This window comes from Chiloscyllium punctatum, chromosome 10 (genome assembly GCF_047496795.1).
Source record: "Chiloscyllium punctatum isolate Juve2018m chromosome 10, sChiPun1.3, whole genome shotgun sequence".
NCBI classification, from domain to species: domain Eukaryota; kingdom Metazoa; phylum Chordata; class Chondrichthyes; order Orectolobiformes; family Hemiscylliidae; genus Chiloscyllium; species Chiloscyllium punctatum.
Window position 1 is genome coordinate 34588003 of NC_092748.1, and position 20779 is coordinate 34608781.

General features: G+C 40.6%; 2 protein-coding genes across 8 annotated transcripts in view; one reads left to right on the plus strand and one right to left on the minus strand.

Annotated features, from left to right (window-relative positions):
- Positions 1–1695: 1695 nt before the first annotated feature.
- On the minus strand, positions 1696–13007 carry dbr1 (debranching RNA lariats 1). 2 transcript variants are annotated; one of them, XM_072578896.1, is made up of 9 exons: positions 12739–13007; positions 9587–9913; positions 9164–9288; positions 8476–8556; positions 7992–8077; positions 5778–6002; positions 5207–5287; positions 4181–4326; positions 1696–3533 (listed from the first exon to the last, which is right to left on the minus strand). In XM_072578896.1, exons 2-9 carry the CDS (start codon positions 9781–9783, stop codon positions 2846–2848), a joined length of 1629 nt encoding a protein of 542 aa, XP_072434997.1. In that variant the 5' UTR covers positions 9784–9913; positions 12739–13007; the 3' UTR covers positions 1696–2845. The 2 variants fall into 2 exon arrangements, with proteins under 2 accessions (XP_072434997.1, XP_072434996.1); XM_072578895.1 differs by lacking the exon at positions 12739–13007 and adding an exon at positions 12404–12553.
- armc8 (armadillo repeat containing 8) overlaps positions 12593–20779 on the plus strand; it is a 113051-nt gene continuing 104864 nt past the window's right edge. For 2 of the 6 annotated variants that reach the window (XM_072578893.1, XM_072578890.1), the window contains exon 1: positions 12593–12769. Coding sequence is in view for 2 of the 6 variants with exons in the window: in XM_072578890.1 (XP_072434991.1) it covers positions 12761–12769 (9 nt within the window). In the remaining 4 variants the exon portion in view is untranslated. Of the gene's footprint in view, positions 12821–14188; positions 14301–14526; positions 14546–20779 lie in introns of those variants that run through there. The other 4 variants (XM_072578892.1, XM_072578889.1, XM_072578891.1 and 1 more) reach the window with 4 other exon arrangements.

Sequence of the window (20779 nt, forward strand, 5' to 3'; positions counted from 1 at the left end):
AGGCATATATTGTTTCATTAATCCAAAACATACTTAGTCATTAGCTCATTCATTGCATTTTACATTGTTGCCTATGGTTTTTAAGTTAGATAAATTATTTGCAAAAACATTCTGTATATATTTGTGCACATAATAGGAAGGCGGTTGTTACAACTTTATGATCATAGAGCACAGAATAGAGATATGGAGGAACAACACATACCAAACTCTAAATCAAAAGCAAAATGCTGCTGATACAGGAAATCTGAAATAAAAACAAGATGTCTGGCAGCATCAATGGAAAGAGAAACAGTCAGCATTTCAAGTTGTTGACCAATTACTGAAATTTGTTCACATGCAGTATATTAACAGTTTCACCACATTAGTTTTGATTTTAAACAGCATTTATTCCCTTCGTGTGTTAGACATATATTGGAATGAATTGAGAAAGCTAATTATTGTGAAAGAGGTGGCACGTTATTTTGATTTAAAGGCCTTTTTAAAAAAAATGTATGACTGTTGAGAGTTGGTCAAGAGGAAGAACAACTTGTGATGAAAGTAGGCAAATTTAGCAGTTTAGGCTAGTACGACCCATTTGTAGAGTCCAGATTGTGTTTGGAATCTCATTCACTGATTACATTAGACAATTGGATATGTTTTATAAATTTATCTCTGCCTTGTGGTTAGAAAGTCACATACAGTATGCATCCAATTTTGGATTAACGCCTTGCCAGTGAGATTTTTCTTCAGAGCTCAAAATCTTAAATTAACTCTTTGTTTGCCATGTTTTTGTGCTCATCAGTGGACACAATCAATAAATTCCTTAATAAATGGACCAGAAATTAACTGATTGGGCAGAATTTGTTGATTACAAACCAACAACTTACTGCTGAAGGAACTGGGGTCTTGCTGCCAGGTTTGCGGGTGACACAAAGATAGGTGGAGGGACAAGTAGTGTTGAGAAAGCAGAGAGGCAGCAGAAGACTTGGACAGGCTTGAAGAGTGGGCAAAGAAGTAATAACATACAAAAGTGTGAGGTTATGCACTTTGGTAGGAAGAATAGAGGTGTAGACTATTTTCTAAGTGAGGAAAAGCTTCTAAAAACTGAACCACAAAAGGGCTTGGGAGTTCTAGCTCAGGATTCTCTTAAGGTTAACATGCAGGCTCCATTGGCAGGGAGGAAGGCAAATGTAATGTTTACATTAATTTTGAGAGGACTAAAATATGAGCAGAATGTACTATTGAAACTGTATAAAGAGTCTGGAATATTGTAAGCAGTATTGGACCCACGTTGAAGGATGAGTGTTTGAGGATTCTGGTCTGTGCTCAATGGAGTATGGTGAAACCTAAATACTGAGAGGCCTTGATAGAGTGAAGATGGAGATATTTCCACTAGTGAGAGAGACAAAGAGTGAGGGGTCAACTCGGAGAGAAGGATGAATTTCTTCAGCCAGAGGGTGGTGAATCTATTAAACTCAAGCCTTTGAATGTCTTTAAGGCAGAGATAAGGTTCTTGATTAGTAAAAGGATCAACAGTTACAGGGAGAAGACTGGTGAATGAAGTGGATAAACATCTCAGCTGTGATTGAATGTCAGAGTGCACAGGATGGGCCAAATGGCCTAATTCTGCTCCAATGTTTTGTGATCTATGGTCTGAAGTATTCAGAGATGAATGGTATTTGCATTTTAATCGAACATTGTCTCTCACAAGCAATAGTAAAGTATAACTTTATTTTTAAAAAATTGCATCATGAATACTTTGTAGCAAGGCCTCATTACAAGACAGTAACTATGATCAGATTCAATTATGACGTGACACTGAGTTGTGTACTGCAGTCCAGTGCTGGATTTAGTCTCTGGTCTTTTCGAAGTTGGATCATCTCATCTTAGTTCAGGAGTGCCTCTCAATTTCCGATCAGCTGAACTATCTACTTCTAATCACAGCTTGTGAAGAGTGGAGAAAAACTAAAGATAAATACATGCACCACTCTGGAATAAAGGGGAATCTTTTTGAAAATGCTGTAATTTAGTGTCCATAATAATGAACAAAACTAAGAAATCAGAAGTGAACTTAAAAATAGCAAAACTGACTATCAATGGAGGTGAGGGTGGGAGGAAAGAGATGGTGGAAAATCATTTTTATCCTGGATGATGTTGAGCTAGAGCAATCTTGAAGCTGCACTCATCCATGCAAATGGAAAGTACCATCACATACTAAACGAAGTCAGAGGTTGACAGAACCCAAACTGAGTGTCAATGAGCAGCTTATTGTTGATAGCACTGCCAATGACAATGTTCATCAGTCTGATTGGCCAGTCTTTTGTGGACAATTTTCCAGATAAGTTCCAGTGTAGTTGCTGTACTGGAATAGCCTGGCTAGAGGGTGTGGTGAGTAAAAGCACAAGATTTCTGTACTATTGCTGGAATGTCGTCAGGGCCCATAGACCTCTAGCTGTTTCTTGATCTCTCAGGGAGTGAATCAAATTGACTAAAGGCTAGAATGTATGATGGTGAGGATCTCAGAATGAGGGTGACATGGATCATCAATTCAGCATTTTTAAAGGGTATCATGTGTCACACAAACACAAATGATCTACCTATTTCACTATTCACTACCTGGACCAACTCTTGAGAACCAATATATGCAGAAAATTTATTCATGATGTAAAAATACATTTATTTAGTGTGTTTCAACACTTTATAACATATGCATTCGAGATGTAAAGTTTGCTGAGTTAAGTCCAGCTTTTAAAACAGAAAACTAATGTTGATTGCTAGCAATGACTTGAAATACAATCTTAAAAACTCAATTGTGCACAGAAGCTACAGCTTCTCCTGAAGTTCAATATCCCATTAATATTTATAATCATTCAATATCTTCATTCTCATTACCCTGTGTATGATAGATGCTCTGGTTGCGCCTCTTAATTAATTTTATTCCACTGCTTCCATTCTCATGCTCGTTGCTAATTCGTTTCACAGCTTTTGTGCGTGTCGTCTTTCCTTCTCCCTCAGTCATGCTGCTGTCTCCAGACTTGTCCAATTCCTCATTTGCAGAGTCTTGTGTCTCATCAGATGATACAACCATAGAATCAGGGAGATCTCTCACATCAGAGAAATTCGCTGAAGAGTCTGTAAAGGGATTATCTGGCAATGGTTCTATGCTATGTGCACTCAGCTCCCCATTATCATCATCGTCGTCATCATCATCGAGTGTGATTTCATCTGGATTTATAGAGGAGGAAAGTCCAGAAGTGTCTGTAGTATAAAAACTGGGCTCCTCTGGGTTATCTGCACCATCCATTTCATCCTCTTCCTCCATAAGACCCTCACTTTCCATCTGTTTCACCTTGGCATTCAGATCTGTGAGGCCAAAGGTGGCACAGAACTCAGTTGTCTGTGGATTAATCACATGGACAGGTTCTCTAGATCTCTGTGGATGTGCTGGATCATAGACAGGTGCTACCTGGCTAAAGTTACAGGGGATCTGGAGGTTATTAGCTTGCTCTTCCAATAGTTCTTTAATGTCATCTTCAGACACACTATAGTCCCACCTGCATTAAAGAGAAATGATCAATATAATGGCTTATAGATAAGACAAGAAAATACCAGAATAACAGAATCATAGCATTAGGTATTTCAGATCCTAATATACAGCATAAAATCTTTTCTATTGACAGCCTTTGATTCAGTGTGCCCATAGTTCTCAATATTTTGAGCATTTCTATTAGATCTTCTCTCAACATTCTCTCCTTTTAGAATAACCCCAGCTTCTCCAACCCATCCTTATAGCGGATTTGATTTGATTTGATTTATTGTCACATGTATTTAAGTACAGTGAAAAGCTTTGTTTGCGAGCAATACAGGCAGATCATAGTAAGCAAGGACGTACAGATCACAAGAATAGAAGTCTCCTCATCGAAATTATTGTGAATCTCTCCTGCACCCTCTCTAAAGCCTTCATCAACCTTTAAGTGTGGGGCTTAGAACGGATATAATATTCTCGTGGAGACGAAACAAATGTTTCAAAGGTTCAACACAACTTCTTTGCTTTTGCACAATATGATAAAATACTTTATTCTAGTATGCAATGAAACATGCATTTTCAGTTTTAAATCTGTAGTTTTCATATCTAGTTTTTCCAAACTATTCACCTTATTGTAAAACAATGCACAATTCAATATAACTAAGTTAGACTTACTTTGCATAGAGACTGTTATTTTCTGGCATGTTCCATGATTTAGGTGTAACATTAATTAAATCATTTGTTGCTTTTAGAATGGCCAGCCATTCGGAATCATACTCTAAATGTTCAGAAGCATTTGGGTCATGCTCTATTTCAACAATCTACAGTCAGAAGGGGAGAGAAAACAGGATTAAAAATGCACATTAAATTCAGCAAAACTGTAAGCTATGGTACAGTTAGATATATGTCGAATGTTAAGAGGCAAAACAATTAAAGAAAATGATCCAAAATTGATATTTTTATTCCTATAGTGTCCAGCGTGACAGGGAATGGGCATGCTGGTTTGCTGAATCGGTCAGTTGCATGAAAAATACTAGGGGTGGCTGGAAGAACTTAAGTGGTCACTACCAAAAGATGAACATGTGTTTTAGAAATGAGCAGCCAGGATCAGTATGTCAGGCTGTGTTGGGTGTTTCTGCCTTTATTGATAAGGTAAGCCTTGAACTAGCTTTAAAAGCTCCTGACCCATTATTCCCTTCCAACAATGACACCAGATAAGTTCCCATTATCCCAAGCACCTCGAATTGTCATGCAAACTGCATACAAGATTCCAAAAGGGAATTCCAGATACTTCAGTATATGTCGACATGAATATACTATATTCAATTGTTCTGCAAACCCAATTTACTTTGATAACCACTGTATTTTCTCTCAGACATGTCACTGAACGACACATTAACAAACATGTGAATTTACTACAGATAGTTCTTCTATAATGGTTGCATTCTTGTGCGACTGTTAAAAAAAAATCGTGCTTTAGAAACAGTGCTTAAACTGTGGGTGATAATTTGTTTTCCAGCCAACATAAGTTTTAAAAGTTTGTGCTTTCGAAATAGTGTCCTCAATTCGTCAATTGCATTATAGCAAATTTGTGTTAATGAAACATGCGTTCTAGTAGAATGACCTGTTTTTAGGTAGAAAATAGTATGAGTATTTATTTATATTTTTTAAAATCAAAACGATATCAGTAACTTTTAATACCTGCAGAAAGTCTCTGTGAGGTAGACATTTATCCAGAGCTAAAAATTTTGTTGCTTTAGGTAGCTGCTCACCATCACATTTCTGGAAGAAAATAGAAAACAATTTGAATAAACCTGCTAAACATTAACTTGGGTAAACATACACTTGTAACAAACAAATCATTTCTTCATTCATCAGAGTCGTAGCCCAAATAATAATTAAAAATTTAATTCTCTGAATGCAAGTGATATTGACAAGACTGCCATTAGTTCTCCATTCCTGGTTGTCCTGATGTGGCCGTTGTAGGCTACAGTCTTGAATTGTTAGTAGTGTCGTGCCAGGACATTTCAGAGGGAAACTGGGAAACAACTACACTTGTGACCTAGAATCACAAGAGTCAGATCAGCGAGCTTTCTTCTCAGATTGACATGAAAAGCAAAACATACCCAGTTCACTCATGATACAATATTTTTACAGAAACTTCTTAGAAATAGGTGAACTACAAATTACTCAAGTATAATTAATGTCTGTAAAATGCAAGTAAAATACAAAGTATCGATGCAAGTTTGCTTTTCTTCCATTCTCATCTTACCGGATGCTGCATTAAAGCTGCAAACTTCACATGTAGATGTGCTGCAAACCAATAAGAAGGTTTGAGGTGCTGCAGAAGCTCTGTGGCTGCAGGACTGCCCAACGTATTAGATTCAACTTCTGGGCGGAGGAAAGCTTTTTTCTTAAGCAGTTGTTTTTTGTTACCATAGTGATAGATACCTTGTGGCCAATCATGCGACAGGAAGATGTCCATGTGTTGTTTTAACTGAAAATAAAGAATAAAAAGGAATGGTAATGATCAAGTACTTGAAGAAAACCATTGACTACAACGTGTTAGATGCATTGCTTTTAGTTAAATAGGCCAGCAACTGCCACTACAGTACTTGGGGCCTCAGTTGTTCACAATATACAACAATGATTGAATGAGGGGATGAAATGTAATATTTCCAAGTTTACGGATGATACAAAGTTAAGCAGAACTGTGTGTTACAAGGATCAAATGTTTTTATGAGGTTTTGGAAAAGTTAAGTGATTGGGTATGAACATAGCAGATAATATAATGTGGAAAAATGTGAGGTTATCAAGTCCGAGGAAGAACAGATGTGCACAGTATTTTTTAAATTGGTGACAGATCAGAAAGCTACGATGTGCAAAAGACTTGGCCATCCCTGTCAATAAGTCATTGAATGCTATTATGCAGGTACATCAACCTATCAGAAAAGGCTAATGGAATGTTAGCCTTTATTGCAAGAGGATTAAAGATGAGGTCTTGCTTCAATTGTCAAGTCACTGGTTAGACTGCACCTGGAATACTGAACTCAGTTTTTGTCTCTATCTCATAAGATATTACCACCATAGAAGGATTTGGAACAAACTTCTCCCAGGATGAGAGGTCTGACATCTAAAGAGATTAGACAGCATTGGCCTATACTCTCTGGACTATCAAAGAATGAGGGGTGATCTCATCGAAACCTACAAAATACTAGTGATAGATAGGGGAGATGCAATGTGCATCCCCTGATTGGGGAGCCTAAAGCCGGGGGTACAACTTAAAAATACGGCATTTAGACTGAGACGAGAGTTATGAAACATTGGAATTCTTATCTCAAAGTACTGGGGAAGCTCAGTCTTTGAATATATTTAAAGTAAAGATGAATAAATGTTTGGTTATCGATGGAGTAAAGGGTTATGTGGCGAACGTGGGTGAAAGGTTTGCTCAATCATGATCGTGTTGAATGCCAAAGCAGGCTTGACATAAAATACACAACTTTGACTTTTGCTGTTTTAATTCTGTCATTAGATAATCTTCCAAACAAATTAACTCTAGCTGTAGAGGGTGAATCTATTGATCCTTAAAGATAAAGAAATAGCTTCTAACAGCATATCCAGGATAATTTATTGTCTTAATTATATCAGAATCAATAAGGGTCATAGCCATATAAGCTGTTCCTCCAACAAAAGCCATTATCTACAAGAAGGATTTAGCTTTAGTATTTGAGCAGGCGCACTTCATGTGATGATGGGGGAATGGTGGTTTTGAAGATAAGTCCTGGATTGAAAGGTACTTCCCATCAAATATGGCTTGGTGAGTTACAGTAGTGCATAGTGTATGTATCATACACAGTTATGACTATGTAACAGAGGTAAAGGGAGTGTAGCTTTTTAATGATGGACAAAATGTTGATCAAATAGGCTGCTTTAACTTAGATCATGTTGCGCTTACAGGGTTGTTGAAACACCTATTCCATTACACTCCCGCTGTGTGTGTTAACGACAGCAGGCAGCCTTTGGAGAATCAGAAGGGAAGCTACTCAGCACAGAATTCAACTTTTGATGTGCTCTTACAGCCATGTTATTTATCTGACTTGTGCATTTAAATTTCTGCCCAATGATAACCCTCAGAATGTTGACATTGGGGGATACAATAAAGATAGTGACATTAATATCAAGAGAAGATAGTCATTGTCTGGCACTCATGTGGCACACAACATTAGTGTTACTGCATTATGGGCATGGACTGCTTCAATGGTTGAGGATTTGTGATTGGCGCTGAACATTGCAATCATCAGCTGACATCCCAATTTTGACCATATCTTTAAACAAATTGTAATAAAAAATAGGAAACATGTAATGTAGAAAACACAATAGTTAAACTTAGAGTAAGTGAAAAGCATTGTAACCAACCAACCAACCAGATCAAATCTCCAAAATACATGGCACTAGGAATGAAATGGACAGCAGTAATTCTTCTAACCTGCTTCAACTTGAACACTTCAATATTTCTGACGTGATATGCACTCCGCATTGTCTGCTGATTATATGGTGGATATTCAAAATGGCCTGAAAACCATAAAAGAAAAGTTGTATATGATAGAGGTTCAGTGTAAATTTTTCCCTATTATGTACCACTAAAACCCAAAATGTTCACCAAACTGAAATAATTCCTCAGGATATATTTCAAAGAAACTTCATAATTCTTTTGCCTCATATTAATCAAAATTGACACTGAATTGAAAATTTGGAACTGAAATATCAATTTTCAATCAAATTTGCTTTTTGTTCATTAGATTAGTATTCCCAACAATAAAATCAAACAACATACATTATTTTTGAATCTATAGTTTCAACTTTTAGTTGAGCTTTCAGACATTTGTTTTGAGAAAAATCAGAATTATGGTAATTTTCATTTGGAATTTACGTCTTGGGAATTTGAACTTGGCTAAGCTACATTAAGTTACCTTTTTTGTAGTCATGTGGCTTAAAAATACCAGAGAGCCCTCCAATGCGTATGCCACGATAATTTACCACGCCAGCATACCCTAGAAAGAAACAACATGTTACTCTATCATACACATTCTGAATAAACTTACGTGCAACAAATCACCACACTCTCCAGCACTTATGTTATTTTTAAAAAACTCAGCCATTATCTTACGTTGTTGCTGTGTTACCATTTCTCACTAAGTAGAATCATTTACAAATAAGGCAAGAGAAACTATACTCATTGATTCTGCAGAACCTGTCATATGCTAGATGATGCAAACCTTGCTGTCTTTCTTCCTCAGTTTCCCATTTATCACATCCACAATAACCCTGAATTTCTGACTAACTCCTTACAGCCAATTTTAAATCTTATTTTCAAGATATGTATTGAACACCATTTCAAAGATACTTCGAGACTATAAAAGTTTTCAGCATGAGCAATTAGATAAATAGACAACTTTAAAACTGAGACATGATTTTGTACTGATTTACTAATTCTGAAAAAGATTTGCTTCCATCTTTCCAAATAAAATATATAATCAAATGTCTTTATCAAAATTAGGAAATAATTAATTCTGTTATCAGATAACACATTGAGCTCGAAACCTGGCATTGTAATACATACTTATTTACTACATAAAAGTGTAAGAAGAGGTTTAATACCTAGGTAGTAAATGTTTGGTGCCACCCATCCTCCATAAGGCAACTCCTGTAAGTAATTAGAGGCTTCGTGATTGCCTCCTATGAAGATCGTGAGAATAGGGGCTTTCTTTTCTCCAGAGTAGTATCTATATGTAACAATTCAATAAATACCATTTAAGTTCATAAATAGTTCATCTTGAGACAAAAGTTTAGTTACAATTTACTGGTGTGTACTTTTCATTAGGTAAAAAAATCTCTACATGGAAATGTTAGAAGATATTTTACATTATAAACAAAATTGCAAATGCTTAATATTGCAAGCATTTGAATACAATAACTTATTTGAGAGATTCAATATTATAAACAAAAATGAATGCTTAATTTCAAAAAGGACAAAGTAACGAGGAGATATGAAAAAAAGAACAACCTTGAACACCTACTTACTTGTAGAAACTTTGCATTTGTCTGTATTTAACGGGTACAGCCATGCAAATCATGTCAGCTTCATTCCTGACTGCTTGAAAATCTCCACAGCATAACAAGAGGTCCACCTTAACATTGTCCTTTTTCTCCAAAAACTGAATACTCTCATAGATTTTGTCCAGTTCACCATGGCAGCAACCTTCTACTGCTACCTTCATTGTAACAGTGTGCAATAGCTTGCACTACAAGTTCCAATGAGCTGGGTGCCTTTAGGAGCAATCTCCCTTCCTGGGCCCTATTTACACGCTCATGTCTCAGTGTACTGACCCAATTAAACTACCATAGATTCTGAAATTAAAGAAAGGGCAATATTTATTAATTATTAAAGTTAAATTTACAGATATACATAAAATACAGCTGTTTTCTTTCTTGCAGGCTGTTAAATACTCAAGACAGACACAAAACAAATGTACATTTAATTGAATTTTCAAAGACCATTTGACAATGGAGTTGATAGTTAAAGTATGACTCCTTAAATTCAGGCAGTGAAATATGTATAACTGTCAACGTCCTATTAGGCCTATATTCTGATCAAACCATTAAAACATTTTTAATCATCACTATCAGCTTAATAACTCACCAGGATGATAAAATAGCAAAACATGCCTAATCCTACAAACCATAAACAATACAACATGCAGTTTGATTATATTTTGTATCAAATAACAATAAGAAATTAATGAATTAAGGATGCTATAAAACGTAATCCTATCAAACAAGAATTTGGTTGAAAGAGTTTAAATTCTTATTCATTTAACCACGTTTCAAAGCATGGCAATCTGAATAATACAAATTGCATCTGCAAATGGCAGTATTTAGTTTAAACTAATTCTCATTATATGTATTTTAGATCCAAGCTTAAGATTCTAAATCCAAGTCACTCACAAAGCATATCAACATCTGTACCAAATTTATTAATCCATACTTCATAGGCACACTTCTGAAAGGCAGTTATAATGTTTAAAACAGGATTATACTTTGTGTAGTTCATCACAAGCTGAACATGACTGTTTGACAGACAATACAGGTAAAGTCACCATAGTCCGAGAGGACTACAGGGCTGCTCTCCCATTAGTGAGTTTAACTGGAGGGTAATCACACTGCAGCAAGGTTAAGAAAGGGGACATTCATGGTGACTTCAGCTAGTACAGAAATTGAACTGTTGAATGCTGTTAGCGTCATTCTGCATTACAAGCCAGCCATTCAGCCAAATTAACTAACCAACTCCTGACAGCCAATAACAAGGAATCACCACAAGTAAGGGATTATGTCCCACTCAGACAGTCAACTCACAAACCTCAAACTTTAGAGGTAAAAAGATGCAAAGTAGAGAAATAAGAATTATATCCAACAAGCTTTAGAGGAACTGAGCAAAACCTTTACCATTGTGTCCAGAAAATCCCACTATAAAAGTGTTAATATTAAACAGTAAGTGCAGTAGAACTCTAGCTTTACGACCAAAACCTGCTATTTGAACATGGTTGGGTGAGCAATTTCCAACTGTTACTCCATGTTATTCGGAGATGAAGTGAATCATTTGTATGTTATCAAATATGTTAAGTCTGGATATAACTCTGATCAGATTCTAAAAATTGAGATACAGGCAAATATATTTGTTTCAATTGTTTTTTAAAAATCTCCAGCATCCCCCACTAACAGCATGATCAGAAGCAATTCAGTGGGAAATTATTGCTGTTAAATATTATGCAGAAATAGCAAGTAATCAGGTAAATTACAGCTGCAAATATAAGCAATTTGACCGAGTTGGGATTTACGATCCAGCCTAATTATTAATAGTTGGTACTTATGCATACAAACTTTCAATCAAGATCAAGGACTCTAGCCAACTGTTTATCCCTAACCCACAGGACCCAATGCATCAAATAACCTACAGAGTTAAGCGAACAGCTTTTGTCTATGTCCACCTCAGAGGTACACCAGATGAATCATCAGTTGAATTTAACAAAGGCTTTTAAGAGTGACTAAAAGTTAGAGAATCTATTGGAGGAAAAAAAAAGTAAATGGCAGATGGAAAAAATCGTGCACCCTGGGGTTCATTCAATGGTCTAAGGTTATTGTTAGAGCAAACAGGATGGGAGAATTTTCAGTGAAATTAAATTTCCTTTCCTGACTTTCCAAACAAAAATACACAATAAATGCAGGAATTAGTACAACATTTTTGATCCTTTAAAACAATTCAAATTATTGACCAGCAACATTTCACTCAAAAACATAAAAGGGTCACTGGGGTTCATCATCTCCAGAATACCTTTAGTAAAACTTCTGTGGATAGACATGTAATACATTAAAATACCATCACTGCCCAGCTGACTTGTGAAATCGCGTCAGATTTATGACCAGAAATCAATGAGACAGGTGACAAGACAAACACCGGTATGTGTGCATAATTATTTTCAGGCCTGTAAATATCAGGGAGCTTTCAGGAGATTTACAAGGAAATATAGAGTTAAATAACGAGGAATATCTTAGTTGAAACCAAACCCAGCAATCGTTTCGGTTTTTAAACCAAAAATACATTCTCCAGTTTTCATAGAACCCCCTCAGTTCTCCCCTCCAATAGATTGCGGACGTGGGAATAGAGGTGGGCCATCTGAATGCTGAGGGCATCACCTTTGAGGCTGGGCCCCACACACACACACATGGGCTTTATTCTGTCCACTCCACCCCCATAGACAGGGATGGTGGCGGGAACAGAGAGGCCTGCTCCTCCCTCAACCCGACACCGACAAGCCAGATCTTCGGTCCGCCGCTTCCTACCTGCTTTCCTTCTCTATCTCTCTCTGCCTCTGTCTCCCCGGACAGATGGACGGATGGATAGCAGGCGGATGCTGTCAATCGCACTCAATCAGCCACAGCGCCCAACCGCCCGGTCAGCGCCGCGCGCATGCGCTACTCGCGCCTTTCCAACCCCACCCCCCCACAATCCCTACATTCAAGTAAACCCAGCACCGGGTGCAACGCAACATTCAACACTTTCACTGGAAGGAGAGAGAAAATAACTCAGCAAAAAAAAAAATCCTTCCAAAAATCGATCGGCGAAACAGACAAAATAAAAAACGTGCTTGTTCAGTAATCTCAGAGCCTTAACTTACAGTTCATCCGAATCTGCTGGCAATGGATAAGGTAAATGCAAATAACTGGAAGCCTCACTTTCGATTAAGGTGAAACGCGAGGGTAAGTTTGAGAGAAAAGTACACAACGAAAATGAATCAATAAACAGGCACTTGACCGGGCAAAGTCTGTCGTATAAAGGTCTAGCACTGTATGTTTTTGTTGTGCGGGTGTGGGGAGGACTGCGCCGGTTGTGCGACTGCGCAGTGCCGTGTTGCCAGGCCCGGCTGATGTGGGCTGGGAGGGAGGGGCGGGGCTGGGAGCTGGTGGGTGGATCCGGGTATTTTTAAAGAGGAGGGGCTGTGCAAGCGCGGTGGCGGAGGATCCGGTGGGAGGGGACAGGGCCTAGTGGGTGGGGCCGGAATCTGGTAGGTAGGGACGTGAATTGGTGAAACGATTCGGAATCCAGTCGTCAGTGTCTGGGGTCTGGTGGAAGTGGACGTGGCCATTGCCTGGTGCCAAGGTCGTGGTTGTACTCGTCAGCAGGAGGGGGTGGGGCCGTGCGAAGGGGGCGTGACTGTGTCCGGGCGAAGGAGTGTGACTGGGACCGGTCTGGGGGAGGGAGCCCTGTTCGACAGTTGGGGGGTGGGGCTGGGCTGGGCTGGGCCTATGTAAAGGGGTGTTAAATGTGGGTGGCGCTGTGATTGGCAGGACGTGGAGGGGAGGCGGAGCCGGAGGGAGCCAGGCCAGTGTGAACGGTGCGGAACTCAGAGGCAGCTAGTGAGGGTAGAGACAGGCCCGTGTGAAGGGGCAGGGCTCAGAGGAAGCTTGTGAGGGTAGAGACAGGCCCGTGTGAAGGGGCAGGGCTCAGAGGAAGCTTGTGAGGGTGGGCCGAGAGAAAGGGCGGGGCTCAGGAAGCTAATGAGGATGGCGATAGCCCTGTGTGAAGGGGCGGGGCTCGGATAGGCAGCTGCTGAGGGTGGGGTTCGGCCCGTGTGTAGGGGCGGAGCTTGGATAAACTGCTGTTGAGGGTGGGGATAGGCCCGTGTGAAGGGGCGGGGCTCGGATAGGCAGCTGCTGAGGGTGGGGATAGGCCCGTGTGAAGGGGCGGGGCTCGGATAGGCAGCTGCTGAGGGCGGGGATAGGCCCGTGTGAAGGGGCGGGGCTCGGATAGGCAGCTGCTGAGGGCGGGGGTAGGCCCGTGTGAAGGGGCGGAGCTTGGATAAACTGCTGTTGAGGGTGGGGATAGGCCCGTGTGAAGGGGCGGGGCTCGGATAGGCAGCTGCTGAGGGTGGGGATAGGCTCGTGTGAAGGGGCGGGGCTCGGATAGGCAGCTGCTGAGGGTGGGGATAGGCTCGTGTGAAGGGGCGGGGCTCGGATAGGCAGCTGCTGAGGGTGGGGATAGGCCCGTGTGAAGGGGCGGAGCTTGGATAAACTGCTGTTGAGGGTGGGGATAGGCCCGTGTGAAGGGGCGGGGCTCGGATAGGCAGCTGCTGAGGGCGGGGGTAGGCCCGTGTGAAGGGGCGGGGCTTCGGTCGTTGTGCTGCTGCTGCGGAAGATGGCGTGTCTGCTGGAGGCCCCAATGCGGATGAGCGTGCTTTCGGTGAGTATGTGATCGTCCGCTTGGCCTTCTTCAGGCCTCGGTTGGGCTGTGATCCCCAAGTGAAGGGTTCGACATTGTGTTCGTGCGATGTGGGCGGTGTTTCCATTGCCCCAGCAGCTCCTGTGTTTTAATGTTAGACCTCCGGGAATAGTGCTGCAGGTTTGGGCCTGGGAGTTGCTGTAAACCTGCCTCCTTTAAAATATAATTCGCCAGCTTCGATGCATTCCTTTGACCGTTTAATATTCGTACGTATCTGTACAAAATGGGATGTATTTAATTACACGTTATGGCTTTTTAAATCTGTTTTTAAAATTCTAATTGGCTTCAATTCTAATCTGTTTATTCGTTCCGTATTCATGTTTACACTTGCTACTCGATACTGGCCATTCCCTTAAATCGCAATTTCTTTAATTTAGGAACGAGCAACTGATGAGAGTAATAATAGTCATGTGCGACAGAGAAGGAGGCCATTTGGGCTGTCCAGTTCATGCAGGGCACTCTGGAACAATCCAGTCAGTTCCATTCACCTGGTCCTGCAAGTTTATTTTACTCAAATGACCAATGAATTTCGTATTGAAATTATTCGTTGTAAGTTTCAATTCATTGCGACTCATTGCATTAAAAAAAAGTCCTTACTCACGTCCCAGACACAAACAGAATTTTCGTTGTGTAAACATGTGCAAATGAATTGGAACGGATAGTAATTATTTCCTGGATCCTCTGCTACTCCCAAATTCAAAAAAAAATGTTAGCTACCTGAAAATGCTTAACTGGCCAGAAATTTGCACATCACAAGTTTGGAAATAAGTTTACATAGGAGCAGAGCAAAATATTGAGAATCCAAGTAATATATTAAGAATAAAAATAAATGACAATGGTAACTGTGCTTCAATGGTTAAACTCTTGTCTCTGAATAGAGTGTTACATTGTTGGAAATTCTACAGACAATTTCAGTGTTTCCTCTGAGGTGGGACAAAAAAGATTCACTACACTGTAAGAAAAGAGCAGAGCAGTTCTCTTTGATATCCAGAATTAAATTTATCCAACCTGAACTAGGTTTTCTGTGACAAAGGCAATCTATTCCAACTGTCCTCAATCTTTGACACACATCACATCACTTTCCAACATCTCTCCACTCTCCACAGCTCCATTGGTCTGCAGTCACATAGTCATAGAGATGTACAGCATGGAAACAGACCCTTTGGTCCAACCCGTCCATGCCGACCAGATATCCCAACCCAATCTAGTCCCACCTGCCAGCGCCCGGCCCATATCCCTCTAAACCCTTCCTCTTCATATACCCATCCAAATGTCTCTTAAATGTTGCAATTGTACCAGTTTCCATCACATCCTCTGGCAGCTCATTCCATACTCGTACCACCCTCTGCGTGAAAAAGCTGCCCCTTAGGTCTCTTTTATATCTTTCCCCTCTCACCCTAAACCTATGCCCTCTAGTTCTGGACTCCCCGACCCCAGGGAAAAGACTTTGTCTATTTATCCTATCCATGCCCCTCATAATTTTGTAAACCTCTATAAGGTCACCCCTCAGCCTCCGATGCTCCAGGGAAAACAGCCCCAACCTGTTCAGCCTCTCCCTGTATCTCAGATCCTCCAACCCTGGCAAAATCCTTGTAAATCTTTTCTGAACCCTTTCAAGTTTCATAGCGTCTTTCTGATAGGAAGGAGAACAGAATTGCAAGCAATATTCCAACAATGGCCTAACCAATGTCCTGTACAGCCGCAACATGACCTCCCAACTCCTGTACTCAATACTCTGACCAATAAAGGAAAGCATACCAAACGCCGCCTTCACTATCCTATCTACCTGTGACTCCACTTTCGCTCCAAGGTCTCTTTGTTCAGCAACACTCCCTAGGACCTTGCCATTAAGCGTATAAATCCTGCTAAGATTTGCTGTCCCAAAATGCAGCACCTCGCACTTATCTGAATTAAACTCCATCTGCCACTTCTCAGCCCATTGGCCCATCTGGTCCAGATCCTGTTCTAATCTGAGGTAACCCTCTTCGCTGTCCACCACACCTCCAATTTTGGTGTTGTCTGTAAACTTAGTAACTGTAACTCTTCTGCTCGCATCCAAATCATTTATGTAAATGACAAAAAGTAGAGAACCCAGCACCGGTCCTTGTGGCACTCCACTTGTCACAGGCCTCCAGTCTGAAAAACAACCCTCCACCACCATCCTCTGTCTTCTACCTTTGAGCCAGTTTTATATTCAAATGGCTAGTTCTCCCTGTATTCTGTAAGATCTAACCTCGCTAACCAGTCTCCTATGACGAACCTTGTCGAACGCCTGACTGAACTCCATATAGAGCGCATCTACCGCCCTTCCCTCATCAATCCTCTTTGTTACTTCTTCAAAAAACTCAATCAAGTTTGTGAGACATGATTTCCCACGCACAAAGCCATGTTGACTATCCCTAATCAGCCCTTGCCTTTCCAAATACATGTACATCCTGTCCCTCAGGATTCCCTCCAACAACTTGCCCACCACTGAGGTCAGGGTTACCAGTCTATAGTTCCCTAGCTTGTCTTTACCATATTTCTTAAACAGTGGCACCATTTGCCAATCTCCAGTCTTTGGCCCATCCAGTCTCTGACCTGTGACGATCGATGATACAAATATCTCAGCAAGAGGCCCAGCAATCACTTCTCTAGCTTCCCACAGAGTTCTCAGGAACCTGATCAGTCATAGAGATGTATAGCACGGAAGCAGACCCTTTGGTCCAACTTGTCCATGCCGACCAGATATCCCAACCCAATCTAGTCCCACTTGCCAACACCTGGCCCATATCCCTCCAAACCCTTCCTATTCATATACCCATCCAGATGCCTTTTAAATGTTGCAATTGTACCAGCTGCCACCGCTTCTCTGACAGCTCATTCCATACATGTACCACCCTCTGTGTGAAAAAGCTGCCCCTTAGGTCTCTTTTATATCTTTCCTCTCTCACCGTAAACATATGCCCACGAGTTCTGGACTCTCTCACCCCTGGGAAGAGACTTTGTCTGTTTATCCTATCCTTGCCCCTCATGATTTTATAAACCTTGATAAGGTCACCCCTCAGCCTCCGACGCTCCAGGGAAAACAGCCCCAGCCTATTCAACCACTTCCTATAGCTCAAATGCTCCAACCCTGGCAACATCCTTGTAAATCTTTTCTGAATCCTTTCATGTTTCACAGCATATTTCCGATAGAAAGAAGACCAGGGTTGCACACAATATTCTAAACGTGGCCTAACCAATGTCCTGTACATCCGCAACATGACCTCCCAATTCCTGTGCTCCATATCTGACCAATAAAGGAAAGCATACCTTTACTATCCTATATACTTGTGACTCTGCTTTCAAGGAGCTATGAACCTGCACTCCAAGATCTCTTTGTTCATCAACACTCCCTAGGACCTTACCATTAAGTGAATAAGACGTGTTAAAATTTGCTTTCCCAAAATGCAGTACCTCGCATTTATCTAAACTAAACCCCATCTCCCATTTCTCAGCCCATTGCCATTGGCCCATCTGATCAAGATTCTGTTGTAATCTGAGGTAACCTCCAATTTTGGTGTCATCTGCAAACTTACTTACTATACCTCTTATGCTTGCATCCAAATGATTTATATAAATGATGAAAAGTAGTGGACCCAGCACCACTCTTTGTGGCACTCCACTGGTCACAGGCCTCCAGTCTGAAAAACAGCGCTCCACCACCACCCTCTGTCTTCTACCCTTGAGCCAGTTCTGTATCCAATTGGCTAGTTCTCCCTGCATTCCATGAGATCTAACCTTGCTAATCAGTCTCCCAAAATGCCTTACTGAAGTACATAAAGATCACTTCCACCACTCTACCCTAATCAATCTTCTTGTTTTAGTTTGCTGCAGTCAAAGAATTGCGATCATTGACTTCTCTCCCTATTTCTGCACAGTTACACCTGCTGTCCATCTCTCCCTCCTCCATGCTTCATCTTCCCAACCCGCCCCAAGGAATTTATCTTTGGCCTACTTTTAATTCACATTTGAATACTATCTCAACTAAAACATCTGAAACTGTATCACCTTTGCATATGTGTACACTGATAGTATCTTTCTGTATTTCACGAGCACCTCTGTAAATTGTCAGATTGCTTGTCTCATATGTAGCACTGGGTGAGGAGAAGTCTTCCCCAGTTAAATATTGGAAACAATGAAGTAATCTGTTGTCTTTGGGTGATGCTATATACTTTACTCCCTATCTACTGCCCTGTTATTTTGAGGTTTAATAATGCAACATTGTCATGTAGCCACAAAATGTCCTGTCAACAAGTAGCTCTGCATCATTAAGACTTACTTCTATCTACATAACATCATCTAACGCCTCACTTTGGCTTTTGTACTGCTAATACTGTCATCCATATATTTATTGCCTCCAGATTCAGAAAAGACTTGATTTTTAACGTTTTCATCCTTGTTTTCAAATCTTTTAATGACTTGGCCCCTTATATCTGTAGTCCTCCCGTTCTCCTGGATATCTGTGCTTCTCTAATTTTGGTCTATAGCGCATCCACAAATTTATTTGCTTTGTATTTGTGATAATGCCAACATCCTCAGCTATTGAATTCATTATGGAGTCAGCATAGACAAACATCTTCTGTGCTGTGACCATTCTATAGTTTCAAACCTCTTGTTTTCCTCCTTTTCAGGCATTCCTTAAGATCCACCTCATCAACAAGCTTTCGGTCATATGTCCAATATGCCCTAAGACCATAAGATATAGGAACAGAATTAAGCTATTTGGCCCATGGGTCTGTTCTGCCTGTTGATCCTGGCTGATAAATATCTCAACCCCCTTCTTTTGCTCCCTCCTTTTAATCCCTATACTAATCAAGAGCCTATCTAACTCTGTCTTAAATAGGGAAGGTAGTGGTCTGTTGGTATTATCGTTGGACTGTTAAACCAGAGCCAAGCTAAAGTTTTAGATACTTGAGTTCATATCCCACAATGACAGATGGTGGAATTTGACTCCAATAGAAATCTGGAGCTAGGAGATTGTGATGACCGTGAAATCATTGCCGATTGTTGGAGAAAACCCATCCGGCTCACTAATGTCTTTTAGAGAAAGAAACTGCCATCCTTACTTAGTCTGGTCTACAGGTGACTACAGACCTACAGAAATATGGTTGATTCTTAACCACCCTCTGGGCATTTAGGGATGGGCAATAAATGCTGTTCTAGCCAGCAATGCTGTCATCTCCTGAATGAATAAAAAGAAATAGAGTGAAAGACTTGGCCTGCATAACCTTCTGCAGGCCTCCTTCACTACCCTCTGGTTAGAGAAATTCCTCCCCATCACTGTTCTAAATGATTGTTCCTTCACTCTAAGGCTGTGCCCTCTGGGACCTAGTCTTTCCCACTGTGAAACATTTTCACTATGTCTGCTCTATTTGGGCCTCTCATTTGCTAAAACTCTGTCAAGCACAGATCCAGAATCCTCAACTATATGACAAGCCCTTTATCCCTGAGATCATTCTTGTGAATCTCCTCTCGACCCAATGCATGCACATCCTTCCTTATATTAAGGTCCAAATCTGCCCATAATATTCCAAATGCAGGCTGACCAGAACCTTATACAGCCTCAGCATCTCTGCCCTTGTATTCTCACCATCTTGAAATGAATGCTAACATTGCATTTCCCTTCCTAACTGCCAAATGAATTTGTGTGTTACCCTTCAGAGAATCCTGAATCAGAACTCCCAAGTCCCTCTGTGCTTCAGATTTCTGAAGCCTTTCCTCTCCACCCTTCAGGCTCTCTGCCTTTATTCCTGATGAAGGGCTTTTGCCCGAAACGTCGATTTTACTGCTCCTCGGATGCTGCCTGAACTGCTGTGCTCTTCTAGCACCACTAATCCAGAATCTGGTTTCCAGCATCTGCAGTCATTGTTTTTACCCTGTTTAGAAAATAGTCTAGGCCTCAATTCTTCCTACGAAAGTGCATAACTCCCACCCTTCCACCTTGTATTCCATCTGCAACTTGTTTACCTCCTCTCTCAGCCTGTCCAAGTTCTTCTGCAGCCTCCCCACTTCCTCAACAGTACCCTATCCCTCCATTTACCTTTGTGTCACCTGCAAACGTAGTAGCAGTGTCCTTGGTTCCTTTTGATAAGATTGTTATTGTATGACATGAGTAGTTGTGGTTCCAACATGTGACTTGGTGTCTTATTTTTGTTTTACAAGATCTCTGTGAAGCACCTGTGACATTTTGTTACGTTAGGGCAGCTGTATATTATATAGCCTGAACAACATTATATAAATTTTTTTAATTGTAGTTTAACATATTTGTGCTTCTGTAGTTGGGAGAATTGGTTATTTATAGTATTTGATTTATCAACTTATATTAAAGTGACACTATAGTGATGGACTGCCATTTAAATTATTCCGTATGTGTGATTTTAGTGGCGAGTTTATAGTTTTTTGTGAGCATTTCAGTA